This window comes from Aquarana catesbeiana, linkage group LG03 (genome assembly GCF_042186555.1).
Source record: "Aquarana catesbeiana isolate 2022-GZ linkage group LG03, ASM4218655v1, whole genome shotgun sequence".
Taxonomy (NCBI): Eukaryota; Metazoa; Chordata; class Amphibia; order Anura; family Ranidae; genus Aquarana; species Aquarana catesbeiana.
The window spans coordinates 633,703,811-633,727,540 of NC_133326.1; the positions used below are offsets into that span (position 1 = coordinate 633,703,811).

Sequence of the window (23,730 nt, forward strand, 5' to 3'; positions counted from 1 at the left end):
AGAATGAACCGTATTCTATGTGAGAGTGGAAGAACCATGCTGTTTGATGTAGATATACCAACCACATATTAGGGGAGGCAATTATATCTGCATGCTATCTCCAAAATCAAAAAAACTTCATATGAACTGTGGAATGGAAAAGACCCTGAATTTGAACCATCTAAAAATTTTTGGAAGCAAAGCCTTTGTGCACATCCCAAAAGAAAAACATACAAAATGGCATGCTTCCACAAAGGAAGTTGTACTTGTGGAGTTCAGTGAATCTCAAAAGGGATACAGAATTCTACACCAAGACATAAACAAAGTAACCATCAGTAGAAATGTTGATGAAACTTCAATGTGTTCAAAATTTCATGAACTAATACAAACACTTTCAACTGAGGGAAATTCCACATCAGTGTCACAAGTGGCTTCAATCAGGAATTCCATCAGAAGTAATAAAGGCATCCCAGCCAAATGTCTGTCCTATGTTGCCCCCGTAGCATTAAAACCAGAGCCAGATTTATAAGATAAGATACAAAAACTTCCAACCCATAAGAAACAAATGTGGATCAGATGCTTTGACAAAACTGCTCACAAGAAACAGATTTAAAGAACTAAGATAAAAAAATGGGATTAACATAAGCAGTAGTTGTTGAGTGGGGGGTGTTGGAATACAATGTTCGTGTATTTTTGTACAACTACATTACAGTATTCAGTAGAGATATATTCTTCAGCCAGTAGATGGTAGTGTTTGTAAGTTTGTAGCTGCTCTATGGTAAACTCTTTTCTCTGAATAAAGTTTCCTGTTGGCAGAAGCAGGATAATAACATATGTGGGCTGTGCACTGTTTGTTCTGTAGGGCTATATACAGAATCTCTAACACATATTCCTTTTTATATTAAAGAATTTCCTTTTCGGTGCTGACGACACTGTGGCAAATGGCTGATCCCCCAGCTTTGTTGGCACCCAGAAGCAGAGCCGCTATAAAGCATAGCTCCCAACTGTCCATGATTTCGAGGGACTGTCCCTAATTTGCAACAAAGTCCCTCTGTCCCTCATTCCTCCTCATTTGTCCCTCATTTTGGACTGATCTATATAATTGTATATAAAATGCACTATTTATCCTTCAAAAAGTGTTTTCCAGTGCTAAACCTTTCACCCAATTTCCAAATTGCTGCATTTGTACATTTCAAAAGCCGATATAAAGGAATACTAGTGGTAAAAAAAAAAAAAAACACCAATCATTTTTTTTGTAGAATTCTCCTTTAAGTTGGCATGGCAGGGGGTGTGTCCTATGCCTACATACTTTTGCTAATAGGTGTCCCTCGTTCCCATCTCAAAAAGTTGGGAGGTATGTATAAAACATTATGGTCACTGGTAAAGCACTACCTCCTGTGCTTTACAATTGAATACTGATCTCCTGTTCCACTCAGTCTTTACAGTCCCTTCCCTTTCTGATGTGTGCTTCATCCAGGGTGCATTGTCTGCAATTCAATACTGAGCACGTTTATAGTGATGTTTTTAACATGATAAACATTTTAGTGTGATAAAGCAAAATTAAAGGTAACATTAGATCTGTTGTCAATGTTTGACTTTCAATCTGCTTTATGACTATTACAACCATATTATATTTTCTTACCTGCACAGTAATATTGGTGTCATTCCTTTGACATGAAGTTTCTTGAAGACGGGCATTTTGCCTCAACAAATTGCAAAATGCATCCTATAGTAAAACAAAAAACATAAATGTCATATTATAAATGTCATATTATCACATATTTTGGTGGTTGTAATGAAACAAGGAATGGTAAGTATAAAACGAGTATAAAGTGGTCATGGGTGGCTTTACATTTTAATGGGAAAGGTGAAACACGAAAGGGTAATAAGCATATAGTGTATTGTTTTATTTATCTTCCATCCAGCAGTCATACAAACACACGCATTTACATTCTGAGTGTTTCAGAAACCCACCATTACATTTTTTGGGTTGGAGGAAACCAATGATTACACCATATGAATCCAGCATCACAAATCACAAAAGACTTAAGGCACTGCACCAGGACTGCCCATGGTCATCTTATGCCGCGTACACAGGAGCGGACTTTTTGACCGGACTGGTCTGACGGTCTATCCGACGGTCTCTCGGCGGACTTCCGACGGACTTTGCGAACAAACGGACTTGCCTACACACGATCACACCAAAGTCCGACGGATTCATACGTGATGACGTACGACCGGACTAAAATAAGGAAGTTGATAGCCAGTAGCCAATAGCTGCCGTAGCATCGGTTTTCGTCCGTTGGACTAGCATACAGACGAGCAGACTTTTCGACCGGACTCGAGTGCGTCGGAAAGATTTGAAACATGTTCCAAATCTAAAGTTCGGCAGATTTTCAACCGAAAAAGTCAGCTGCAGGTCCGATGAAGCCCACACACAGTCGAATTGTCCGCCGGACTCGGTCCGTTGGACCAGTCCGGTCGAAAAGTCCACTTGTGTGTGCGCGGCATTAGGCTTAATTTACACTTACGCAGATGTGATGCTGCGTTTGCATTTTCATGCTAGGCATTTAGGGCAGCCCATTTATTTAAAAAATTGCACCAAAGAGGTGCAAGCACTGTTTTTTAGTTCACCCCACACCAAAACGCATGGGTACTTTGTGACCATGCGTTTTGGAGTATGATTTTTGCTCACAAGTTAGAAATGTGCGCCTGGGGTGCCATTAAAAATTAATTGCACCGCCATGTGTGCTGGGGTGCAATAAAGAATTATTCACACCACTGAGTGCCTGAAAAAGAGATGTGCATTTTTGTTTGTTTCGGGAACGCGCACAATTTTGCATGTATTACTGCATCACATAAATATGAACTTAGCCTTACAGTATCATTCAGAACCAATACACACCTGGTTCATGGACTTCTTACATTCCTCTAGCTCATTGCTATACTGTGAATGGCATCCCTTGTAATCTGAGATAATAAAAGAGAATCAAAAGGTGAGCTAAACTCTCCCAAAAAAGTACTTCATTCCTTTTTGTGTGGAACTATAGCCGTGCTGAGAAAAGTTGCTGGCAGGTAAGCTTTTATTGAAGAAGAGATTCTCTATGTTTCTTCTGCAGTAAAAGCTCATCTTCTGTCTGCCACATCCTCTTCTGCTAAATAAACAAACAAAGGAGTTATGTCATCCCATGGCAGTTGATCAAAATGGCCAAAGACATCGAACCTAGAAGAAGACTGGGTAAAGATGTCAACAGCTGCAAAAGAAGCTTGCTGATGTCACATTGCTGGAGGGGAGGTAAGTACAGCAGATGTTTTAACGTAAAACAAGATCATATCTATATAGCCAGCTGGCACAGGAACCCTTTAAGGACAATAAATCTCCAGCAGTACAGAGCAGGTTTACCGGAGCTCAAACCATCGATCCACGAGGGGCCCCTCCGCCGTCAGCTTCCACAGCTGAAGTGCAGGATTGGTGAGAGGGTTGTCAACCCAGTAAACACGCTCTATAGCAGGAACCGAAGCTTTAGCCCAACACAGTTTGCCCTTCTGTTCCTTAGACATTGGGGATGATTTACTAAGAAGAAGGCACTGCATCAGTTCATACATTAATTGGTGAGCCGGAAAAGTAATTAATTAAACGTGCAAACCGACGCACATTGAATCGCAAATAACGATAATAAATAGCCGGATATGTAAACTGCAACTGGCGCTAGGGTAACTGCGGTTTTCTCATTGATAATAGCGCACGCCCAATAGAATTGGTTAATTTCATCTCATTGAATGTGTCTTGTTAGGCAATTAGTAGGTGTACTTAGTTCATTAACCCTTTTGATGTTAATCTCATTCCTATCACTAATAATATACCGTATTTATCGGCGTATAACACACACTTTTTTCCCCTTAAAATCAGGGGAAAATCATGGGTGCGTGTTATACGCCGATCCCCGCTAATTGTGATAGATCGGAGCGTGTAGCACGTAGATTTAAATATGGCACCGCGGAGTTCGCAGGGACTCGGCGGAGCAGAACGAGCGCCGCCGAGATCACAGTGACTGGGCGGAGCCGAGATACACATAGCCGAGTGTACTCGGCTCTTCTCGGCACTGCTCACAGTCACGCCCAGTCCCGCCATTGGACCTGTGTTATGTCCATCATAGGGCGGGACTGGGCGTGACTGTGAGCGGTGCCGAGAACACTCGGCTATGTGTATCTCAGCTCCGCCCAGTCACTGTGATCTCGGTGGCGCTCGTTCAGCTCTGCCGAGTCCCTGCGAACTCCACGGCGCCATATTTAAATCTACATGCTATGTGTATGTCTGTGGCGATCTGTCCAAGCCTGTAATGGACACTGGGGGCAAGGCTGAAATGACAAGGCTGCACTGACCACTGGGGCAAAGCTGCACTGACAAGGTTGCACTGGGGCAAAGCTGCACTGACAAGGCTGCACTGGGGCAAAGCTGCAGTGACAAGGCTGCAGTGACAAGGCTGCACTGACAAGGCTGCAATGGACACTGCAAAGCTGCACTGACACTGAAAAGGCTGCAATGACACTGACAAGGCTGCAGATGGACACGATAAGGCTGCATTGATGGGCATTTTAATGTAAGTTTTTTTTCCTTAAACTTCCCTCCTAAAAGTTTTTTCCTTAAAATTCCCTCCTAAACTTGGGGTGCGTGTTATACGCCGGCGCGTGTTATACGCCGATAAATACGGTATCTTTAAAATGTGTTATTTTTATTTTTTTACCCAAATCTTTCAATACATTACAAAGAACAGAGAAGGGTTTCTGAACCCAATAAATTAATATTTTCAGATCTTGATCTTGAAAGGTGACCATACATTGCAATCACATTTAGATCTTAAATAAATTAGATTTAGTGCAAGAGCCTGTGTCAGGTCACCTTGAGGCTAGGTGACAGATGCATTCTGTAGGAGTCAGAAGTGCACCGCTAGGTAGTGGACCCTAGGACTGACTGCTGCGGATTGAACCCTGGGAGGTTCAGGAAGCAGGTCTACTGGATCACTGACACAGATCCCACTGGGAGCTAGAGCATAGATTCCCCAGAGCCAGCAGGTGTTCACCAGAGCCTCTAGTGGTGAGGATGGACTGCGCTGCAGTCTGGCTCCAGGTCGCGGCCCCCAGGGTCTCACAGCTCACGCTCACGGTAGACTACAGGAGAAGAGGAAGGAGGCAGCAGGCTGGAACAACAAGGAAAGTAAGGGACAAGCCAAGGTCGGGGCCACAAGCAGACAAGGACAACAGAGTTCACACCAAGGTTCAGGGTCACAGGCAAACAGGGATGGTCGGGGACACGCCAAAGGTCAGGGTCACAAGCAGACAGGAATAGTTAAGAACAGGCCAAAGTCGGTAACTGGAATCAGACGTAGGCAACACAGCAAGTACACACGAAAGCTAATACACAATGGTTGATCAGCACTGCTGGCTTGCAGTGCACAGGTTAATATAGCTTTCCCTGATAGGAGCTGGGGTGGAGCCATGCTAGAGGAGAGTTTACAAAAGCAGTCAGGTGAGGGTCAGCTGGTGTCTAGAGATGAACACATGGAGACAGGTAAGCTGACAGACAAACTCTATTGCATAACCATGACAGCCTGTTTGGTTTCCTATATTTTGAATTAATTGTTCAAGTGTGTCTTCCTATTACCTATTTTGCCTAAATATCGAGTTGAGCAGAGATTGGCCAATCAGATTGAATAGTGCATGACCATCTTAAGTGCCAAATTTGGAATGTAGATGTGCCATGACCCACTTGTATTTCCCTAACTATATTTCTTGGGTATTATACAAGGCACATGAAAAACCACCTTTTTTCAAGACATGCTAGAGCAGTGGTCATCAACCCTGTCCTCAGGGCCCACTAACAGGCCAGGTTTTATGTATTACCTTGGGGAGATGCAGACTGGAATACTGCAATCACTGAGCAGCAAATGATATCACCTGTGATGTATTTCAGTTATCTTGCAAACCTGGCCTGTTAGTGGGCCCTGAGGACAGAGTTGATGACCACTGTGCTAAAGTGATAAGGAATCTTCAAACTACGGCTCTCCAGCTGTTGCAGAACTACACATCCTATGAGGCATTGTAAAACTCTGACATTCACAGACATGACTAGGCATGATGGGAATTATCGTTCCTGAACAACTGGAGGGCCGTAGTTTGAAGACCCCTGTGCTAGACCATTATTATGCCTCTAGAATTGGGAGTTACCGGAGCACCATTTCGTAAATATGGAAATGTGCGTTGCGCCTCGCCGTGTACCTCTACGGATGGCGCATGGCTTTTGTAAATCACCCACACAGTCTCGCTCACTTAGCAAACCAATGAGCATTGCCATACCACCTATTCAGGATTTTTCCCATTGACCCATAACCACTTTAACTTTTCCTCAAACTTGTTGTATGCTTTTTTCACTACTGTTTCAGCATTTTCTGCAAGTTATTTCTACCAAAGCCCCTCCTCAATATTCTGCCCTCCGGAACCGGAAGCAGCCAGAAGACACCCAATATCACCATCAGTGCACCACTGTAAGGGCCCCAAGACTGTTTCCCATTCTGACTCATAGTATTTTGTATAGATTTTGTCAATTTCTACCTTCCTGGAATAGTGAAATCCTGGTGGCAGACTTGGATCTAGCAGAGTCACTCCAGAAGGCAGCATAGCTTCCGTGGGTTTATACTATCCGTGTTCGGGCTGTCCTTTTGACACTCTATGTGATTCTGTTATAGGTTAAGCTGAGTAGTAAAACCTGAGCGCAGTTACTTTTGCATACAAATTTGGTGTAGAAGTACTCTGTATAGGAATTGGTGTTATCTCATTCTGGTCACAGATTGTGTCATCTTGCCTTACTTGACTGATTTATTTCTAATACAGAGAGTGTTTATCGAATCTGGTGTTGTCCATTCTATTGAGAGGTGTGCCAAAGCGGTACGGGCTAACCTGAGAAGGAAACAAATTTCAGAGGGTCCAGTAAACCAACGGCTCCTTAGGGGGTGTGCTACATCTATGTGTTAAAAAATATAGCTTCCCCCTTTCTTTGTTCATGTGTTCTCTTCCTAGGAACAAGTGCAATCAAACAGGTAATGAACATCACCGTTTTACAGCAGGGCCTGCACTGCAACATCCCACTGCACTGCGCATTGGCACAACTGTTTGCAGTATAACTTGAGAGCATGACAATGCCACAGTTGATTTGAGTAAGCGTTGTCACCCTAGGAAAGGAAGTAGCAGGAGATACACCTTGGTAGCAGCATCACCAGATATAATTTAATTGAAAGCAGGAAATAATAAAAAGAAACTTTTTGAATTTACAGTAGCATGTGCAGCAACATACACTATATTGGCAAAAGTATTGGGACACCTGCCTTCACATGCACATGAGCTTTAATGGCATTCCAGTCTTAGTCCGTAGGGTTCAAGATTGAGTTGGCCCACCCTTTTCAGCTATACCAGCTTCAACTCTTCTGGAAAGGCTGTCCACAAGGTTTAGGAGTGCGTCTATGGGAATGTTTGACCATTCTTCCAGAAGCGCATTTGTGAGATCAGGCACTGATGTTGGTCGAGAAGGCCTGGTTCGCAGTCTCCGCTTCAATCCATCCCAAAGGTGTTCTATCGGGTTGAGTTCAGGACTCTGACCTGACATGTTTTCGAGTTGTCACAAAAAAAGGAGTAGGGAATTATGTCTGTAGATATGCCTGTGCTGATGACAACTGTCCAAGAGAAAATTCCCTCTGGCTTTGAGAGAAATTAATACAGCCAGAACATCTAAACAGTGGTGAGCTGCAGTACAATATATTTTGGTTCTAGCTATGTAGCTATGTAGCTATGCTTTAAGAAGTCAATGCTGTACTTCACCTTGTCTTGATAAAGGGCTTTTTGATTTGCTTTAGCCCCGTCATCAAAATTAGACTGGTTATACTGTCTTGTTGCTTCCCAAGACTTACTCTATATATTTAATGCAATGGAAATGGATAATGATGGAGTTATACTTTGAGCTACCACCATGGCATATTACAGAAGAAGAGGTAATGAACTGCTCACCTGTCTGTGTTGTCTGTGGCTGCTGTGGGGATGTTGAGGGTTTTTGAGTTGATGGCCTTGATGTAAGGACTGCTGTTGTATTCATCTCTACACTTGGTGTCGTTTGTGCTGTTTGCACAGAGGTGAGGGTTAGGCCTGATGAACAAAGATTTTTACTAGTAATTTGAGAATTGCAATTAAAAGGTCTGTTGATGCAAGTTATCCATATTATGAACTTTCAGAAATATCATGTAGTGGTTTTGTATATATTCCCTTTATTAATTAAAAAACAATTGATGAAAACAAACAATGCATGTGCAGCAACATACACTATATTGCCAAAAGTATTGGGACATCTGCCTTTACACGCACATGAACTTTAATGGCATCTTAGTCTTAGTATGTAGGGTTCAAGACTGAGTTGGCCCACCCTTTGCAGCTATAACAACTTCAACTCTTCTGGGAAGGCTGTCCAAAAGGTTTAGGAGTGTGTCTATGGGAATGTTTGACCATTCTTCCAGAAGCGCATTTGTGAGATCAGGCCTAGTTGCAAACTCGGAAAACACCCAATAATTGGATAATATGCGACCCGCCTAAACTACGTTGTATGTTCACCAATGCCAGGAGCCTGGCGGACAAGATGGGTGAAATAGAGATACTGTTGTACGGGGAGGATTTGGATTTTGTGAGAATTTCAGAGACCTGGTTCAACAGCTCTCATGATTGGCTGGCAACCATTCAAGGTTATTCCCTTTATCACAAGGATAGAGAGGGTAAAAAAGGGTGAGGGGTATGCCTATATATCAAGAATAATGTACAAGTGAATGTGAGAGATGACATCACTAAGGGAGATAGGGAGGAGGTGGAATCCTTATGGGTAGAGCTCCAAAGGGATGAAGCTAAGGGGAAAATAATATTGGGAGTATGCTATAGGCCCCCTAATCTGAGGGAGGAAGGGGAGACAGATCTCCTATCACAATTTGGATTAGCAGCAAGGATGGGAAGTGTTACCATGATGGGAAATTTTAATTATCCAGACATAGACTGGGCGGAGGGAACCACGCATTCATCTAAGGCTCGCCAGGTCCTAAATGTCTTGCAGGACAATTTTATGAGTCAGATGGTAGATGCACCAACTAGAAAAAAACCGTTACTGGATCTACTGATTACCAACAATACGGACCTGATCACGGATGTGGAAATACAGGGCAATTTAGGTAACAGCGATCACAGGTCAATTGGCTTCAGTATAAATCACACAAATAGGAAACATAAGGGGAATACAAAGACACTGAATTTCAAAAGAGCCAACTTCCCTAAACTACAAACCTTGCTAGAAGGCATAAACTGGGATAAAATCTTAGGAACAAAGAACACAGAGGAGAGATGGGTTTGCTTTAAGAGCATATTAAATAAGGGCATTAGCGAATGCATACCATTGGGTAATAAATTTAAAAGAGCGAACAAAAGTCCTGGATGGCTTAACGCCAATGTAAAAATACAATGTAATGTAAAAATACATATAAAAGCAAAGGAGAAGGCCTTCAAAAAATACAGGGTTGAGGGATCATCATCAGCATTCAGACTTTATAAAGAATGCAACAAGAAATGTATTAATAAATCACCAGGACTGGATGGCTTGCACCCGAGGGTACTTAGGGAACTCAGTCAAGTAATTGTCAGACCATTATTCCTAATTTTTACTGACAGTCTACTGACTGGAATGGTAACAGCTGATTGGAGAAAAGCCAATCTAGCACCAATATTTAAAAAGGGCCCAAAATACATCCCTTGGAATTACAGACCAGTTAGCCTAGCATCCATAGTATGTAATCTCTTGGGGGGGATGATAAGGGACTATAAACAAGATTTTAGTAATGAGAACGGTATCATTAGCAGTAATCAGCATGGATTCATGAAGAATCATTCTTGTCAAACCAATCTATTAACTTTCTATGAGGAGTTGAGTTGCCATCTAGATAAAGAAAGGCCCGTAGACATGGTATATCTGGATTTTGCAAAAGCATTTGACACAGTTCCCCATAAACGTTTACTGTACAAAATAAGGTCCGTTGCCATGGACCATAGGGTGAGTACATGTATAGAAAACTAGCTATAAGGGCCAATTCAGAGGGTGGTGATAAATGGGGAGTACTCAGAATGGTCAGGGGTGGGTAGTGGGGTCCCCCAGGGTTCTGTGCTGGGACCAGCGATCTGGAGGATGGGGTAAACAGTTCAATCTCTGTATTTGCGGATGATACTAAGCTAAGCAGGGCAATAACTTCTCCGCAGGATGTGGAAACCTTGCAAAAAGATCTGAACAAATTAATGGAGTGGGCAAATACATGGCAAATGAGTTTCAATGTAGAAAAATGTAAAATAATGCATTTGGGTGGCAAAAATATGAATGCAATCTATACACTGGGGGGAAAACCTCTGGGGGAATCTAGGATGGAAAAGGACCTGGGGGTCCTAGTAGATGATAGGCTCAGCAATGGCATGCAATGCCAAACTGCTGCTAACAAAGCAAACAGAATACTGGCATGCATTAAAAAGGGGATTAATTCCAGAGATAAAATGATAATTCTCCCACTTTACAAGACTCTGGTCTGGCCGCACCTAGAGTATGCTGTCCAGTTCTGGGCACCAGTCCTTAGGAAGGATGTACTGGAAATGGAGCGAGTACAAAGAAGGGCAACAAAGCTAATAAAGGGTCTGGAGGATAATAGTTATGAGGAAAGGTTGCGAGCACTGAACTTATTCTCGCTGGAGAAGAGACACTTGAGAGGGAATATGATTTCAATATACAAATACCATACTGGTGACCCCACAATAGGGATAAAACTTTTTTACAAAAGGGAGTTTAACAAGACTCGTGGCCACTCATTAAAATGTGTCTTTTTTCGACCTCACCTACTATAAAAGGCCTCGCTTGCAGTCTCTGCTCCAATTCATCCCAAAGGTGTTCTATCAGTTTGAGATCAGGACTCTGACCTGACACATTTTTGAGTTGTCACAAAAAAAGGAGTAGGGAAATATGTCTGTAGAAATGCCTGTGCTGATGACAACTGTCCAAGAGAAAATTCCCTCTGGCTTTGAGAGAAATTAATACAGCCAGAACATCTAAACAGTGGTGAGCTGCAGTACAATACATTTTGGTTCTTAGGTGTAGATATGCTTTAGGAAGTCAATGCTGTACTTCACCTTGTCTTGATACAATGCTTTTAGATTTGCTTTAGCCCCGTCATCAAAATTTTACTGGTTATATTGTCTTTTTGCTTCCCATGACTTACTCTACATATTTAATGTAATGGAAATAAAGGATAATGATGGAGTTATACTTTGAGCTACCACCATGGTATATTACAGAAGAAGAGGTAATGAACTGCTCACCTGTCTGTGTTGTCTGTGGCTGCTGTGGGGACGTTGAGGGTTTTTGAGAAGTGACATGTAAAGTTGATGACCTTGATGTAAGGGCTGCTGTTGTATTCATCTCTACACTTGGTGTCGTTTGTGTTGTTTGCACAGAGGTGAGGGTTAGGCCTGATGAACAAAGGTTTTTACTAGTAATTTGAGAATTGCAATTAAAAGGTCTGTTGATGCAAGTTATCCATAATATGAACTTTTAAAAAGACCATGTAGTGGTTTTGTATATATTCCCTTTATTAATTATGAGCAGGACAAAAAAGGAGATAGCGGGGACCAGTTACGACGCGCAGCGCGACTCGCGCCTGCGCAGTAGGGAACCGGGAAGTGTAGCCGCAATGCTTCACTTCCTGATTCCCTCACCTAGGATGGCAGCGGCAGCTGCCGAGAGTCGAGCGAGTGATCGGCGTCGGCTGCCGACATCGCTGGACCCTGGGACAGGTAAGTGGCCATTTATTAAAAGTCAGCAGCTACAGTATTTGTAGCTGCTGGCTTTTAATATTTTTTTTTTTAGGTGGACTCCCTCTTTAAATTACTATTTTGTAATTTCATATGCAGTCAGCAAGTGGCGCTTTCGGTTTATTTTTACATGATTTCCAGAGTTTCCTTATTGACTCTCAAGCTGAAATTTAGATACACAAGTGAATGGGTCAGAGTTTCTCTCTATGTCATTATATACAGTATTACTTTGTATGAGGTTTTCGAACAGAGAGGGGGAGGGAGAGGATATTTTTGCATGTTTTTCCACACTTTTTAGACACTATGGGGTTTATTTACTAAAGCTGGAGAGTGCAAAATCAGGCTCACATCTGCACAGAAGCCAATCAGCTTCTAAGCTCAGCTTGTTCAATTAAACTTTTGCAATAAATCCTGGAAGCTAAATGGTTTCTATGCAGAAGTGATCCTGATTTTTCACTCTCCAGCTTTAGTAAATAAACCACTATGTGCCCCACAGAAGTTTATTTGGGGCAGGATTGCACATTTTTTGGCCCCATAGCTGTATTATGAAAGTACCTTAAAATGAGCACATCACACTTTTTCAGGGCACTGTAGTTGACGCAGTGCCCACTCAGACAATGCTTTGATTTACCAAAGATCCCACCCAGCTCAGACTGTCCAGCCCAGTCTGCCACCCTGGGTACACAAAGTACATTACACATTATCATAAGCATGAACACATAACCATCCCACAATGGTTAGATAATGAGGTAGAGTTGACACAAGGCTAATCGCATCATAGGAACCTCCAAGAGGTAGCCAAATTAGCCGTCAGACAGAAACAATAGGTGACTTAATTAACAATAGGAATTCACATCTTGGGAATGGGGAGAGACACAAACTTGTGTAATCTGTCCACTAGACAAGTCATCAGAATACAAACACTGTCCCACCAGTCTGATACAGGGGAATTAATGTATTTTCATAGATCTCTTGAGAGACATTGTTGATAAATATTTCTGTCCCAAGTAGAGGGTTTTTTCCAACCCAGTCTGTAGGAGGGCCACCATATTCCCTCTGACCATTAACCTGTACAATATTAATATTGCATCTTTCCATCCACTGCAGAAGGGATGCTTTATTGTCTTTATCAGATAATTAATCCAAGCCTCGCTCTCAGTGTTCATCACATTGTCCATCATTAGAAAATGATCTGATCTCTCCATGGGCCATAATCAGTGGGTAGGAGGCTTGCCCCTTGTCTCCTCCAAAAGTCCCTGTCCCTGGTTGGGTCTGTCGTGCATATTAGGATATATTTATAAACATTTACATAGCAATTCATCAAGTGAAAGTGCATGTACATTTGTTTTATGTGACTGGGGGAAAAAAACAAACGATGAAAACAAACAATGCTGAAATCAGATCTGAAACAGTGAATGGGGGCGCACTGGTACCCCCTGCTGTGAGCAGCTTCATGCTGCAATGTGAACCCAGCCTAAGTGTAGAGATCAGTATACTCGGCATATAGTGGTTTTGGTGCATCTATTACAGTGTCTTACTTGGAACACCCCAATGAAAATTAGGTAAACCTTATTTGTAAGAACTGCTCACCTAACTGTGTTGTTGGTTTGCTTGTGATCAGGGAGGTTCTCTCTGTTGGCTGTTGAGTGGTGATAGTGATATCTAAAAAGAAAGACTTATATTAATTTGGGTATTATAAACTAAAGAAAAAAAAGCGAAGACTTGAAGTGTATCCACAGCTAAAACTTTTTTTCTTAGTTTTAGGAGTGGGAAAAGATTAGAACCCGTCAGGTTTTTACTGTTATCCAAGGTTTCATTAGAAAGATGTATCCTCACTATCTATCCTGGTTACATTTATCAGATAGGAAATAAGGGGAATTCAGACAGACAGAAATAAAAATGTTTACCTTCAACAGGGGGAAGGCTACAACCCCTGTCCGATTTTTATTTCATTTGTAAGTAGAATGGAGAAGTAAAAAAACGTGATAAAATCTGTGCTTGAGGTGAAATAGTTCATAAACAGTAGCTATGTTCGATACCAGGCATTGAACATAAATCCAAACAGTGCAGTGCTTATTTGACAAAAAAGTTGATAGATAGATAGATAGATAGATAGATAGATAGATAGATAGATAGATAGATAGATAGATAGATAGATAGATAGATAGATAGATCCTCCCTGGGTCAGCCTGGATGTCAAACCACTTCCTCACACTGAATCTATCTAAAACCGAGCTCTTAATATTTCCTCCCCCACGTGCCTCTTCCCCTGACTTCTCTGTCAAGATCAATGGCACATCTATCAGTCAGTCCCCACATGCCAGGGTGCTAGGGGTAACCTTAGACTCTGAACTGTCCTTCCAGGCCCACATACAATCCCTGTCCAATTCATGCCGCCTTAGCCTCCACAACATTTCCAGAATACTCCCTTTTTTAACTAATGACAACACCAAGCTTCTAATTCACTCCCTGGTTATCTCTCGACTACTGCAACTCCCTCCTTGGATTACCTTTACATAGACTATCCCCCGTTCAGTCCATAATAATTGCCGCTGCAAGACTCACCCACCTTACCAACCATTCATTGTCCTCCACCCCTCTCTGCCAATCCCTCCACTGGCTTCCACTCACCCAACGAATAAAATTCAAAGTACTAACAATAATTTACAAAGCCATCCATAACTCTGCCCCCAGGTACATCACTAACCTATTCTCAAAATATCAACCAAGCCGCTGTCTTCAGTCCTCCCAATACCTCCTGCTCTCTAGCTCCCTTGTCACCTCCTCCCATGATCGCCTCCAGGATTTCTCCAGAGCTTCTCCCATCCTTTGGAACTCCCTACCCCAATCAACCTGACAGTCCCTTAATCTATCCATCTATAGACGATCCCTGAAAACCCTTCTCTTTAAAGAAGCCTACCCTGCTTCTAACTTGTACACTGTTTTACTTCCTCCATCATCTCATCCCCCACAGCTATTACCTTTTTTATCAATTAACCCTCCCTTTTTAGATTGTAAGCTCTAATGAGCAGGCCCCTCTGATTCCTTTTGTACCAAATTGTAATATAACTGTAATGTCTGCCTTCATTTTGTTAAGCGCTGCGCAAACTGTTGGTGCTATATAAATCCTGAATAATAATTATAGATACTCATGAATAAACAGTAAATATCAGAGTGATTATATTACAAACAAATAAATATGTGACTTCAGATAAAAAGAAAATGTAACTCAAAGTCCACAAGAGAAAAGGCTAATGTGATGAGTTAAGTTTTCAGACCCAATTAATTTAAAATAAGGTCAGTGCTATACTCTAATAAAAGTGTATTAGCCGCTAGCAATAAAAGTGTAATATACAATACCTTTTATGAACAATAAAAATAAAATTGCAGGGTTTATGCAAATAAAAAATACAAATATTTGTACAAAAATAGTTCCACTTTGACCAACTATTCCACTATATTATTAGATAGTCTATTATGATGTCAACCTGGAAAAGCATTTAATTTCACAGGTACTGGAATCCCAAATAAAAGGATTGGCAACTCAGCAAAAGTATATGCTGCATCACACTAGGACTCAGCATAAACGCATTAATTAACAATTATCAGGTCCTCAATCCATCCTTTCCATCTAAGATTTATTCCAGCGGCACCAGCCAGTTCAACAATATCACATGTTGCTCAAAAGTAAAATATAAACAAATATAGTGTAGTAATGTTTTAATAAATATCAATGTTAAACTTTTCCTGCGCTAATCCAAACAACACAAGAACCTATATTAATAACCCTATATCACTGAAAAATACTATATAATACAATAAAAATAAAATACAATAATATATATTGCAAAATAGTGCTTCACCAGTTTATTGTGATCATTTTTTTAAATAAAACACCAAGTGAATAAACACTGTGCTCAATTCATATGTACAAAAACAAAGCAAAACTCCCCACCCTTACAGAGCACACGCTCACCGACACTCTATGTAGAGTCAAAGCATTCTTCCTCCCGAACCACTGTACCACTCTCCCAGTAAGAAATCACCACAAGGCAGATAAAATAAATTGCCCATATAGTGTAGTATTTATTTAACAACTGGTGGGTAACAGCACTATAACACACATATATAAAGACTCGCCTTTAAAACACCAATAGGTCGACTCGACTGAAACTCAGATTACCGGCCGTCACTCTGAGTGCTGATGTGGTGGCAGATGGACCACTTTAGCATACACCCAACGCAAAGTGAGGAACGAATACCGCGCTTGTATAGCAAAAAATAAAAAACCCAGTGGTGATTAAATACCACCAAAAGAAAGCTCTATTTGTGTGAACAAGATGATAAAAAGTTCATATGGGTACAGTGACCGCGCAATTGTCATTCAAAGTGTGACACCGCTGAAAGCTGAAAATTGGCCAGGGGTAAAAAGGGGTAAAAGTTCCTGGTAAGCAAGTGGTTAAAACACCATCAACATATTTTGTGGATCTTTAGTGGTAATGAAACACTTTGATGGTGTTTTAATCAATTTTTTTATCAATAAGTACCAACCTTCTTGAAGAATCCACTTTGACATACCTTTTTATTTAATGGGTGCCTCAGCTGACCACATATTGATTCTATTTTGAGGCCTTATTACCATTGTTCCCCATATCTGATTGCAACATAGCGCAGTGCAAGAAAACCCAGATGAGCATCAAGCGCAACTGTCTACACTTTGCATGTGCTAAAATAGGTTGTTTGACCCTAGGATGGGTAATACAGCAACCTTATGAATACACTTTTTTCCATACTTTTCACATGCTGAGTCCTATGCTTAGAGAGATCTGGCTTGTGGATTTTCATCCCTCTTTTCCTCCTTGTGTCTGCTCATCTGGAGCACCACTGACTCAGTTTTGTAGATTGGAAGGGGTTGGAAAGTATAATCTCTTCTGTGTACCAAACACACAAGTTACTCCATATTTATTACTTCAATAATATACCTACAGCTCAATGAGAAACTAATGTGCCACAGGCTGTAGATATAATAAGAGGTGATCCTTAAACCTGAAATGTATTTTAAGGGGTTCTCCTGGAGCTAAGAACCAACATCAAAAAAAAGTTTTAACTGTAATTCTCAAGTTACCACTAAAAAAAATTGACGTGCTAAAAATGATAAGTGCCAAAATCATGACAAGTGACACAAAATAAATTGCAATGATAAATAACCAAAAAATGAATCTTGGGTGCATCAAACCATATAAACCTAAAGTGGTGTATCAATGTGCAGATACAAATGCTAGGTGAGTAAAAGAAAATATTGTACAAGAGTCCAATTAGCAAATAGTGAAGTGAAAAAAACGAAGATCAATCCATATATGAAAAAATAAAATCCATAATGTAAAAAATAAATCATAAAAAGTCAAATAATTGATGTAGATTCAAAGGTGATGTGTTGTGAGGTTCCATACTGGAGTGATAAGTGAAAAAGATATAGCCTCCACCACAGAAAAATACTGCCGCTTACCAGAAATCGGTGGTCCCTTATTACAGGGGACCACACTGTGCGAGTGACTGTAACCCCAGCCCGGGATCTCCCTGGCAAGCAATGGACTCCTCGGCGTCAGCGGGGGTGATCAGCAGAAGGATCGGTCATATGGTAGTTTTTTCACCAAAAAAACCCATAAAGGCTCCACATAGCGTAAATCCTTAAACATTTATTTTGAGTAGAAAAAACAAATGGACACTTACAAAACGATGGATGTACATGCGCAAGGTAAACCTGAAGGAATAAGCCGGCCGGCTTCCACACAGCCCGTAACTTCGGGACTGGACGTACAGCGGTGACGTCAGGACATAGCTCCTCCTCCCTATGTCGTTTCGTCATTAGCGGACATGGTCACGGGATACGGGCAGCGTCCTGACGTGCTGCTTAAATATCAAACTAACAACCACGCCTCGATCTATGTCACAAGGCAAGAATCACAGGGCGCCATCCCACTCAAGGGAAAAACTAAGGGCAAACCCGTCAGACATCTGAAGAGCCATGCAAGTGTGGGTCAACAGTAAAAACAAATAAAAATATTTTGCTCATTAAAGAACTAAAACAAACAGGGATGGTCTAAAATAATAAATGATTATTTTATTATTTTTATTTGACTTTTTATGATTTATTTTTTACATTATGGATTTTATTTTTTCATATATGGATTGATCTTCGTTTTTTTCACTTCACCTTTATGGACAATTGCTAATTGTACTCTTGTACAATATTTTCTTTTACTCACCTAGCATTTGTATCTGCACATTGATACACCAATTTAGGTTTATATGGTTTGATGCACCCAAGATTCATTTTTTGGTTATTTATCATTGCAATTTATTTTTGGTCACTTGTCGTGATTTTGGCACTTATCATTTTTAGCATGTGTCAATTTTTTTTTAGTGGTAACTTGAGAATTACAGTTAAAACTTTTTTTTGATGTTGGTTCTTAGCTCCTGAAAATGATCCCTGTTTTATAAAGGTATTATTTTAAAGGAATAGTTTAGCAGTTTTTTTTTTTTATATAGTCCCTATTATATATTATGTACCGGACTAAACATAACTTTTTTTAAGAATATTGTTTTAGTTTCGTAAATAGTAAATGTGGTATATGAATAATTTATGTTTTCATATGCAGGCAGCAGGTAGAGGTTTTGGCTCATTTTCACACGCTTTTCAGGATCACCTGATTTGCTTCTAATGTGAAATTTACATATGTAAGTGAATAAATCAAAATATTGACATCTCCCTCCTCTTTCCTTACATATGTATCTGTATGACGTGCCAATCAGAGCCAGAGAGGTTTATTTACTAAAACTGGAGAGTGCAAAAAAAAAATACAAATATGTTATACTTACCTGCTCTGTGCAGTGGTTTTGCACAGAGCAGCTCAGATCCTCTGATTCTCTCCTTTTCGGGTCCCCCCGGCAGCACTCCTGGCTCCTTCCCCTCAAGCAGTGCCCCCAGAGAAAGCCGCTTGCCCTGGGGGCACCGTTGCATGCTCACTCGTGAGTCACTGCTCCATGCGTCCATAAGACACTTACTGCCGTGGTTTCACCCTACCCCCCTGCTCTCTTCTCATTGGCTCATTGGCTGTGATTGATAAAAATAGGTGAAGAGGATGCACTAGTAAACTGATTACGGAAACTGACGCACCTGATACTCCCTGAATACTGGGAGATAAAAATTAGTGAAAGAAATAAAGTACGCTGTCTCAAAAATACTCAATGAGCTAAAATCAAAGTTTACAAACGCAAATATTGGTGCTCTTTAAATAACGTGCACAACTGTTACTAGTTACTTGAAACATATGATGCAACACAACATCAATTAAAAAATAACACAATGTGAGCAAACATAAGTTGCAAAAGTGACATGTGTAATACCATGGGTAAGTATACATCAAAGATGATAAAATATAAGTGAATATCTGAAACAAAAAAAAATGTCCCAAATAGGACTCTATTGAAAGTTGATAAAACAGTCCAAAATAATGTAGAGTGCTGCATGGATGCTATTCCAAAACCTTCAAAGTGCTGCATACATCACCAATGCGCTCAAATAATTAATGGCCACTTACCAGACCTCAAAGGTCAATGGCCATATACACTGCTCTCAGCTGAGAGACTTCGATCTGTATCACCGTCTATGTGGAACTCCGGATGGTCAAAGACTCCTGGCTCATAGATAGGAGTGAAAATGAAAAGGAGGACCGATAGTGCATTATCTTTTTAAAAACGTACATAATGTAAGTCTGCAAGTAAGACTAGCCAGGAAGTGGGGAGGTTGCAGATGCCGGGGTGTGTACACAGGTGAACAGAAGTCTACAACAGGGCAACAGATGCTTCAATCAAACTGTGCTCCTGGGACCTGAAAGCACCCTTTTAAAGATCACAGATCTACAGCCTTCATAAAAATAAGGAATAATTTTTTTAGGAGGAACATTTTTGCACTGGACACATCACGAGATTCTGTGCTAGATTCAAGCAATCAGTCTTTAGGTGCGATTCTTTTTTAATAAATGTAAGTTTTTAAAAAGATAGTGCCTCAGTCCTCCTTTTCATTTTCACTCCTATCTGTGGGTCGGGAGCCTTTGACCATCCATCTATAATTTAATAGTTAGTAATGGTTAAGGTATTATTAGTTAGTTATTATTTAAGATTTTTGGATTTTGGAATTTTCAGATTTTCATTCTTTTGAATTTTCAGATTTTTATTCTTGTTTTCGGATTTTCAAATTGCCAAATTTTCGAATTTTCAAATTTTGAAATTTCTGAATTTTCAAAATTTCCAATTTCCGAAATTTCCAATTTCTGAAATATAGAATTTTCCTATTTCCGAAATTTCCAATTTCCGAATTTCGAATTTTTGAATTTCCGAATTTCAAAATTTTCGCAAATTCAAAATTCGAAAATTTGGAAATTGAACAATTCGGAAATTTGGAAATTTTGGAATTACCTAATTTGTCAAGATTCGTTAAAAAACTAGTTTGGAACTAAACGAATTGCACATGTCTAGTAGTAGGTAGAGGGCTCCATAACACTGAGAAGACCTGGGTAGAGGGAAGAGGGCTCCATAACACTGAGAAGACCTGGGTAGAGGGAAGAGAGCCCCATAACACTGAGAAGACTTGGATAAAAGGAAATGGGCCCCATAACACTGAGAACTGGGTAGAAGAAAGAAGGCTCCATGACACTAAGAAGAACTGGGTAGAAGAAAGAAGGCTCCATAACAATGAGAAGACCTGGTTTGAAAAAAAAGGGGGCCCCATAACAGGAAGGCCTGTGTCAAAAGGGGCTCAATAAAGACCAAGAAAGTCTACACTATGAGAGCACCTGGTTTCTTGCAATCATTTGAGTAGCCTGGAGTCCTGTTCGTTACGAAAATTGTGACCTATAATCAAAGCTAAGTTACATTTTAGTGTATCCCTATCATATACAGATCATTGTCAATGCTTTTTTGCATGGAAGGATAGATAGTGTGTGCATATGTGTGCTGTATGCATATTTGTAATACTCTGTATGTTGTGTTTTTTTCTTACAATTGTAAGTAGTTTGTATGTACAGAATTCATATTTAGTAAAATCACATTAATCCATTACAGGGGTTTCTGCTTCCTTGCTTTACTGCAAAGTAACATAAAAGATACCAGCAAAATAGTGCTATAATTTTCCTTGTCAAAAGAAGTTTATTGAGTATACAATGTTATAAAGATACATAAAGTAAGTTTACAAGGATCTATAACGTAAGCTCATTGTTTTACAGTAGGGTTTATATAGGTAAATATCATGAAATTTCAAATATTAAACATTGGGTTCACGTAAACCTAAATTAAAGATATATATCATTTCCTTAGTTACTTTTGTAGGTATTTAAATGATTTATACCTACTATACATATTGTTTACAAGTAGAGTGTATATAGGTCAAATAAATTCTGATAATGAGCTTTAATCGTAAGGTGGAGAAAAGGAAAGAGAAAGAAGAAAAAGGGTTGAAAGGTAGAGGTATGGTCCAGAAGGTTGTCCCACTCGTCAGTTTATTATTCTTTTTAGTTCTCTTTGAAGCCTTAGAATGGGTGTCTCTGTAAGTCATTTAATCTGTTACCATGGCAACAGGACAGAGTCATTGAAGTTTGACAGGAACTGTTGTTTTATCCAAGGATGCCAAAGCTTTTCAAATTTTGGAATTTGATTTTGATCGATGGCTACCATCTTAGCATGGGACATTGTATTATTCATTCTGTGAATTGTTTCTGCTAGTACCAATGTAGGAGATTTCCATGCCTTGGCCACTGTTTGTTTTGCAGCCGTTATTAATTGGATAATAAGTTTGAATTGAGAGAGTGTCAACCATTCCGGTTTTAGATTAAGTAAAGTTAAATATGGATCTGGTTGTATTATTTTTTTAAATATTTTAGATGCAATCACGAAGACTTCCTTCCAGAAGGTTTGGATTACTGGGCACGTCCACCATATGTGTAAATATGTGCCTATTTCTGGGCATCCTCGAAAACAAAGAGCTGAGGTATTAGGTGAATATTTTGACACTCTAGCGGGTACAAGGTACCAGCGAGTTAGGACTTTATAATTTGTCTCCAGTGCTAAGATGTTGGGTGAAGATGACTTAGATGTGAGCCATATGTTAGACCAGTCCGTGTCTTCTAAAGTTCGTCCCAGGTCCTCCTCCCACCTCTGATCGTAAGAGGGTCTATTAAGATTTGCTACTCCATATAATTGATTATAAAGTGATGAAATTGTACCTTTAGCAAATGGATCTTTTGTACAGATTGATTCAAAAATGGATAATTGGGATAATGGTGTATCCCCCTTTAGGAATGGTGTATAGAAATTTTTGATTTGGAGATATCTAAATATCTCAGAGTTTGGTAGATCATATTTTTCTCTAAGCAATGGGAATGAAAGGAATGATTTAGATGCTATGAAGTCATTTAGTGTCTGAATGCCTGATGTTGTCCAAGCTTTAAAAGAATTTGGGTAGATCCAACGCCGGATAAAAGGCCGGATTTCTGATAAAAGAAAGGAGAGGATTGTGTGGAGATTGTAACTGATATTTGGTTTTTAGTTTATCCCAGAGAGATAAGAAGTGTTTAGTTATGGGATTATGAATTTTAAAGCGGTCTTTAGGATCAAGCCATAATAAATTTGATATTAATAGAGGGTCATTTTCTGAAGCCTCTATAAATACCCATAATGGGATTTCCTGTTTTGCATGGTATTTGGACAGACTGGCCAAATGTGCTGCTCTGTAGTAGTTAGTAAAATTAGGGTATCCCAGGCCTCCTTTATTTTTGGGAAGATGTAGTGTGTGTATAGGTATACGTGGTTTAGAAGAGCCCCATATAAACGAAGTTGCTCTTTTTTGTACTATTCTCAAAAAATAGGAAGGAATTGGAATAGGGAGGACTCTGAATAGATAAAGCAATTTGGGTAGAATAGTCATTTTGATTGCATTAATCTTCCCTATCCAGGATAAAGGAAGTTGCGACCATTGTTTTATTAGATTTGTGATCTGTCTTAATACAGGAGGATAATTGGTTGAGAATAAGTCAGAATGAGATGCTGTTAAATGAATTCCAAGATATGGGATTGATTTTTCTGCCCATGTGAATGGGAGTGCAGCCCTAGCCGGGATCAATTCCATGTTTGTGAGTGAAATATTAAGCACTAGGCATTTCTTAGGATTAATCATAAGGGCTGCAAATCCATCAAGAGCTGGTATTAAGTTAGGACCAGAGACCTGTGGTGATGATAGAAAAAGTAATATATCGTCTGCAAATATACATAATTTGTGTGTAATACCTCCTACTTCAATGCCAGTTATAGTTTGGTTTGTTCTGATGTATTGGGCCATGGGTTCGAGTATAAGGGCAAATAATAAGGGAGATAATGGGCAACCCTGTCGGGTACCTCTTTCGATATTAAAGGCTTCAGATTTGTATCCAGCATATTTTATATAGGCTTTGGGTTTATTATATAATGCTTTGATCCATGTTAAAAAGTGGGATCCAAAACCCCATTTTTGTAATGAATATTGCATATATTGCCAGGATACTGTGTCAAATGCCCTCTTAATATCGAGAGATAGAAAACATAAAGGGATTTTCCGTTTTTTAGCAATATGTGCCAATAACACTGCCCTGCGTATATTATCGCCTGCCTGTCTATTTGGCATGAAGCCTACTTGATCTCTATGTATTAATTTTCCTATAATGCTATTGAGGCGTTTTGCTATTATTTTTGCTAATAATTTAATATCGAGGTTTAACAGAGAGATAGGCCGATAATTCACAC

At 40.0% G+C, this 23,730-nt stretch overlaps 1 protein-coding gene across 3 annotated transcripts in view; it reads right to left on the minus strand.

The window, feature by feature from the left end:
* LOC141133238 (adhesion G protein-coupled receptor E3-like) overlaps nucleotides 1-23,730 on the minus strand; it is a 133,419-nt gene that overhangs the window by 47,440 nt on the left and 62,249 nt on the right. For 2 of the 3 annotated variants that reach the window (XM_073622495.1, XM_073622494.1), the window contains 5 exons: nucleotides 13,489-13,560; nucleotides 11,407-11,556; nucleotides 8,035-8,169; nucleotides 2,885-2,949; nucleotides 1,622-1,705 (listed from right to left, as the gene is read on the minus strand). In XM_073622495.1, the coding sequence (XP_073478596.1) occupies nucleotides 1,622-1,705; nucleotides 2,885-2,949; nucleotides 8,035-8,169; nucleotides 11,407-11,556; nucleotides 13,489-13,560 (506 nt within the window). The remainder of the gene's footprint in view (nucleotides 1-1,621; nucleotides 1,706-2,884; nucleotides 2,950-8,034; nucleotides 8,170-11,406; nucleotides 11,557-13,488; nucleotides 13,561-23,730) is intronic. The other variant, XM_073622496.1, reaches the window with a different exon arrangement.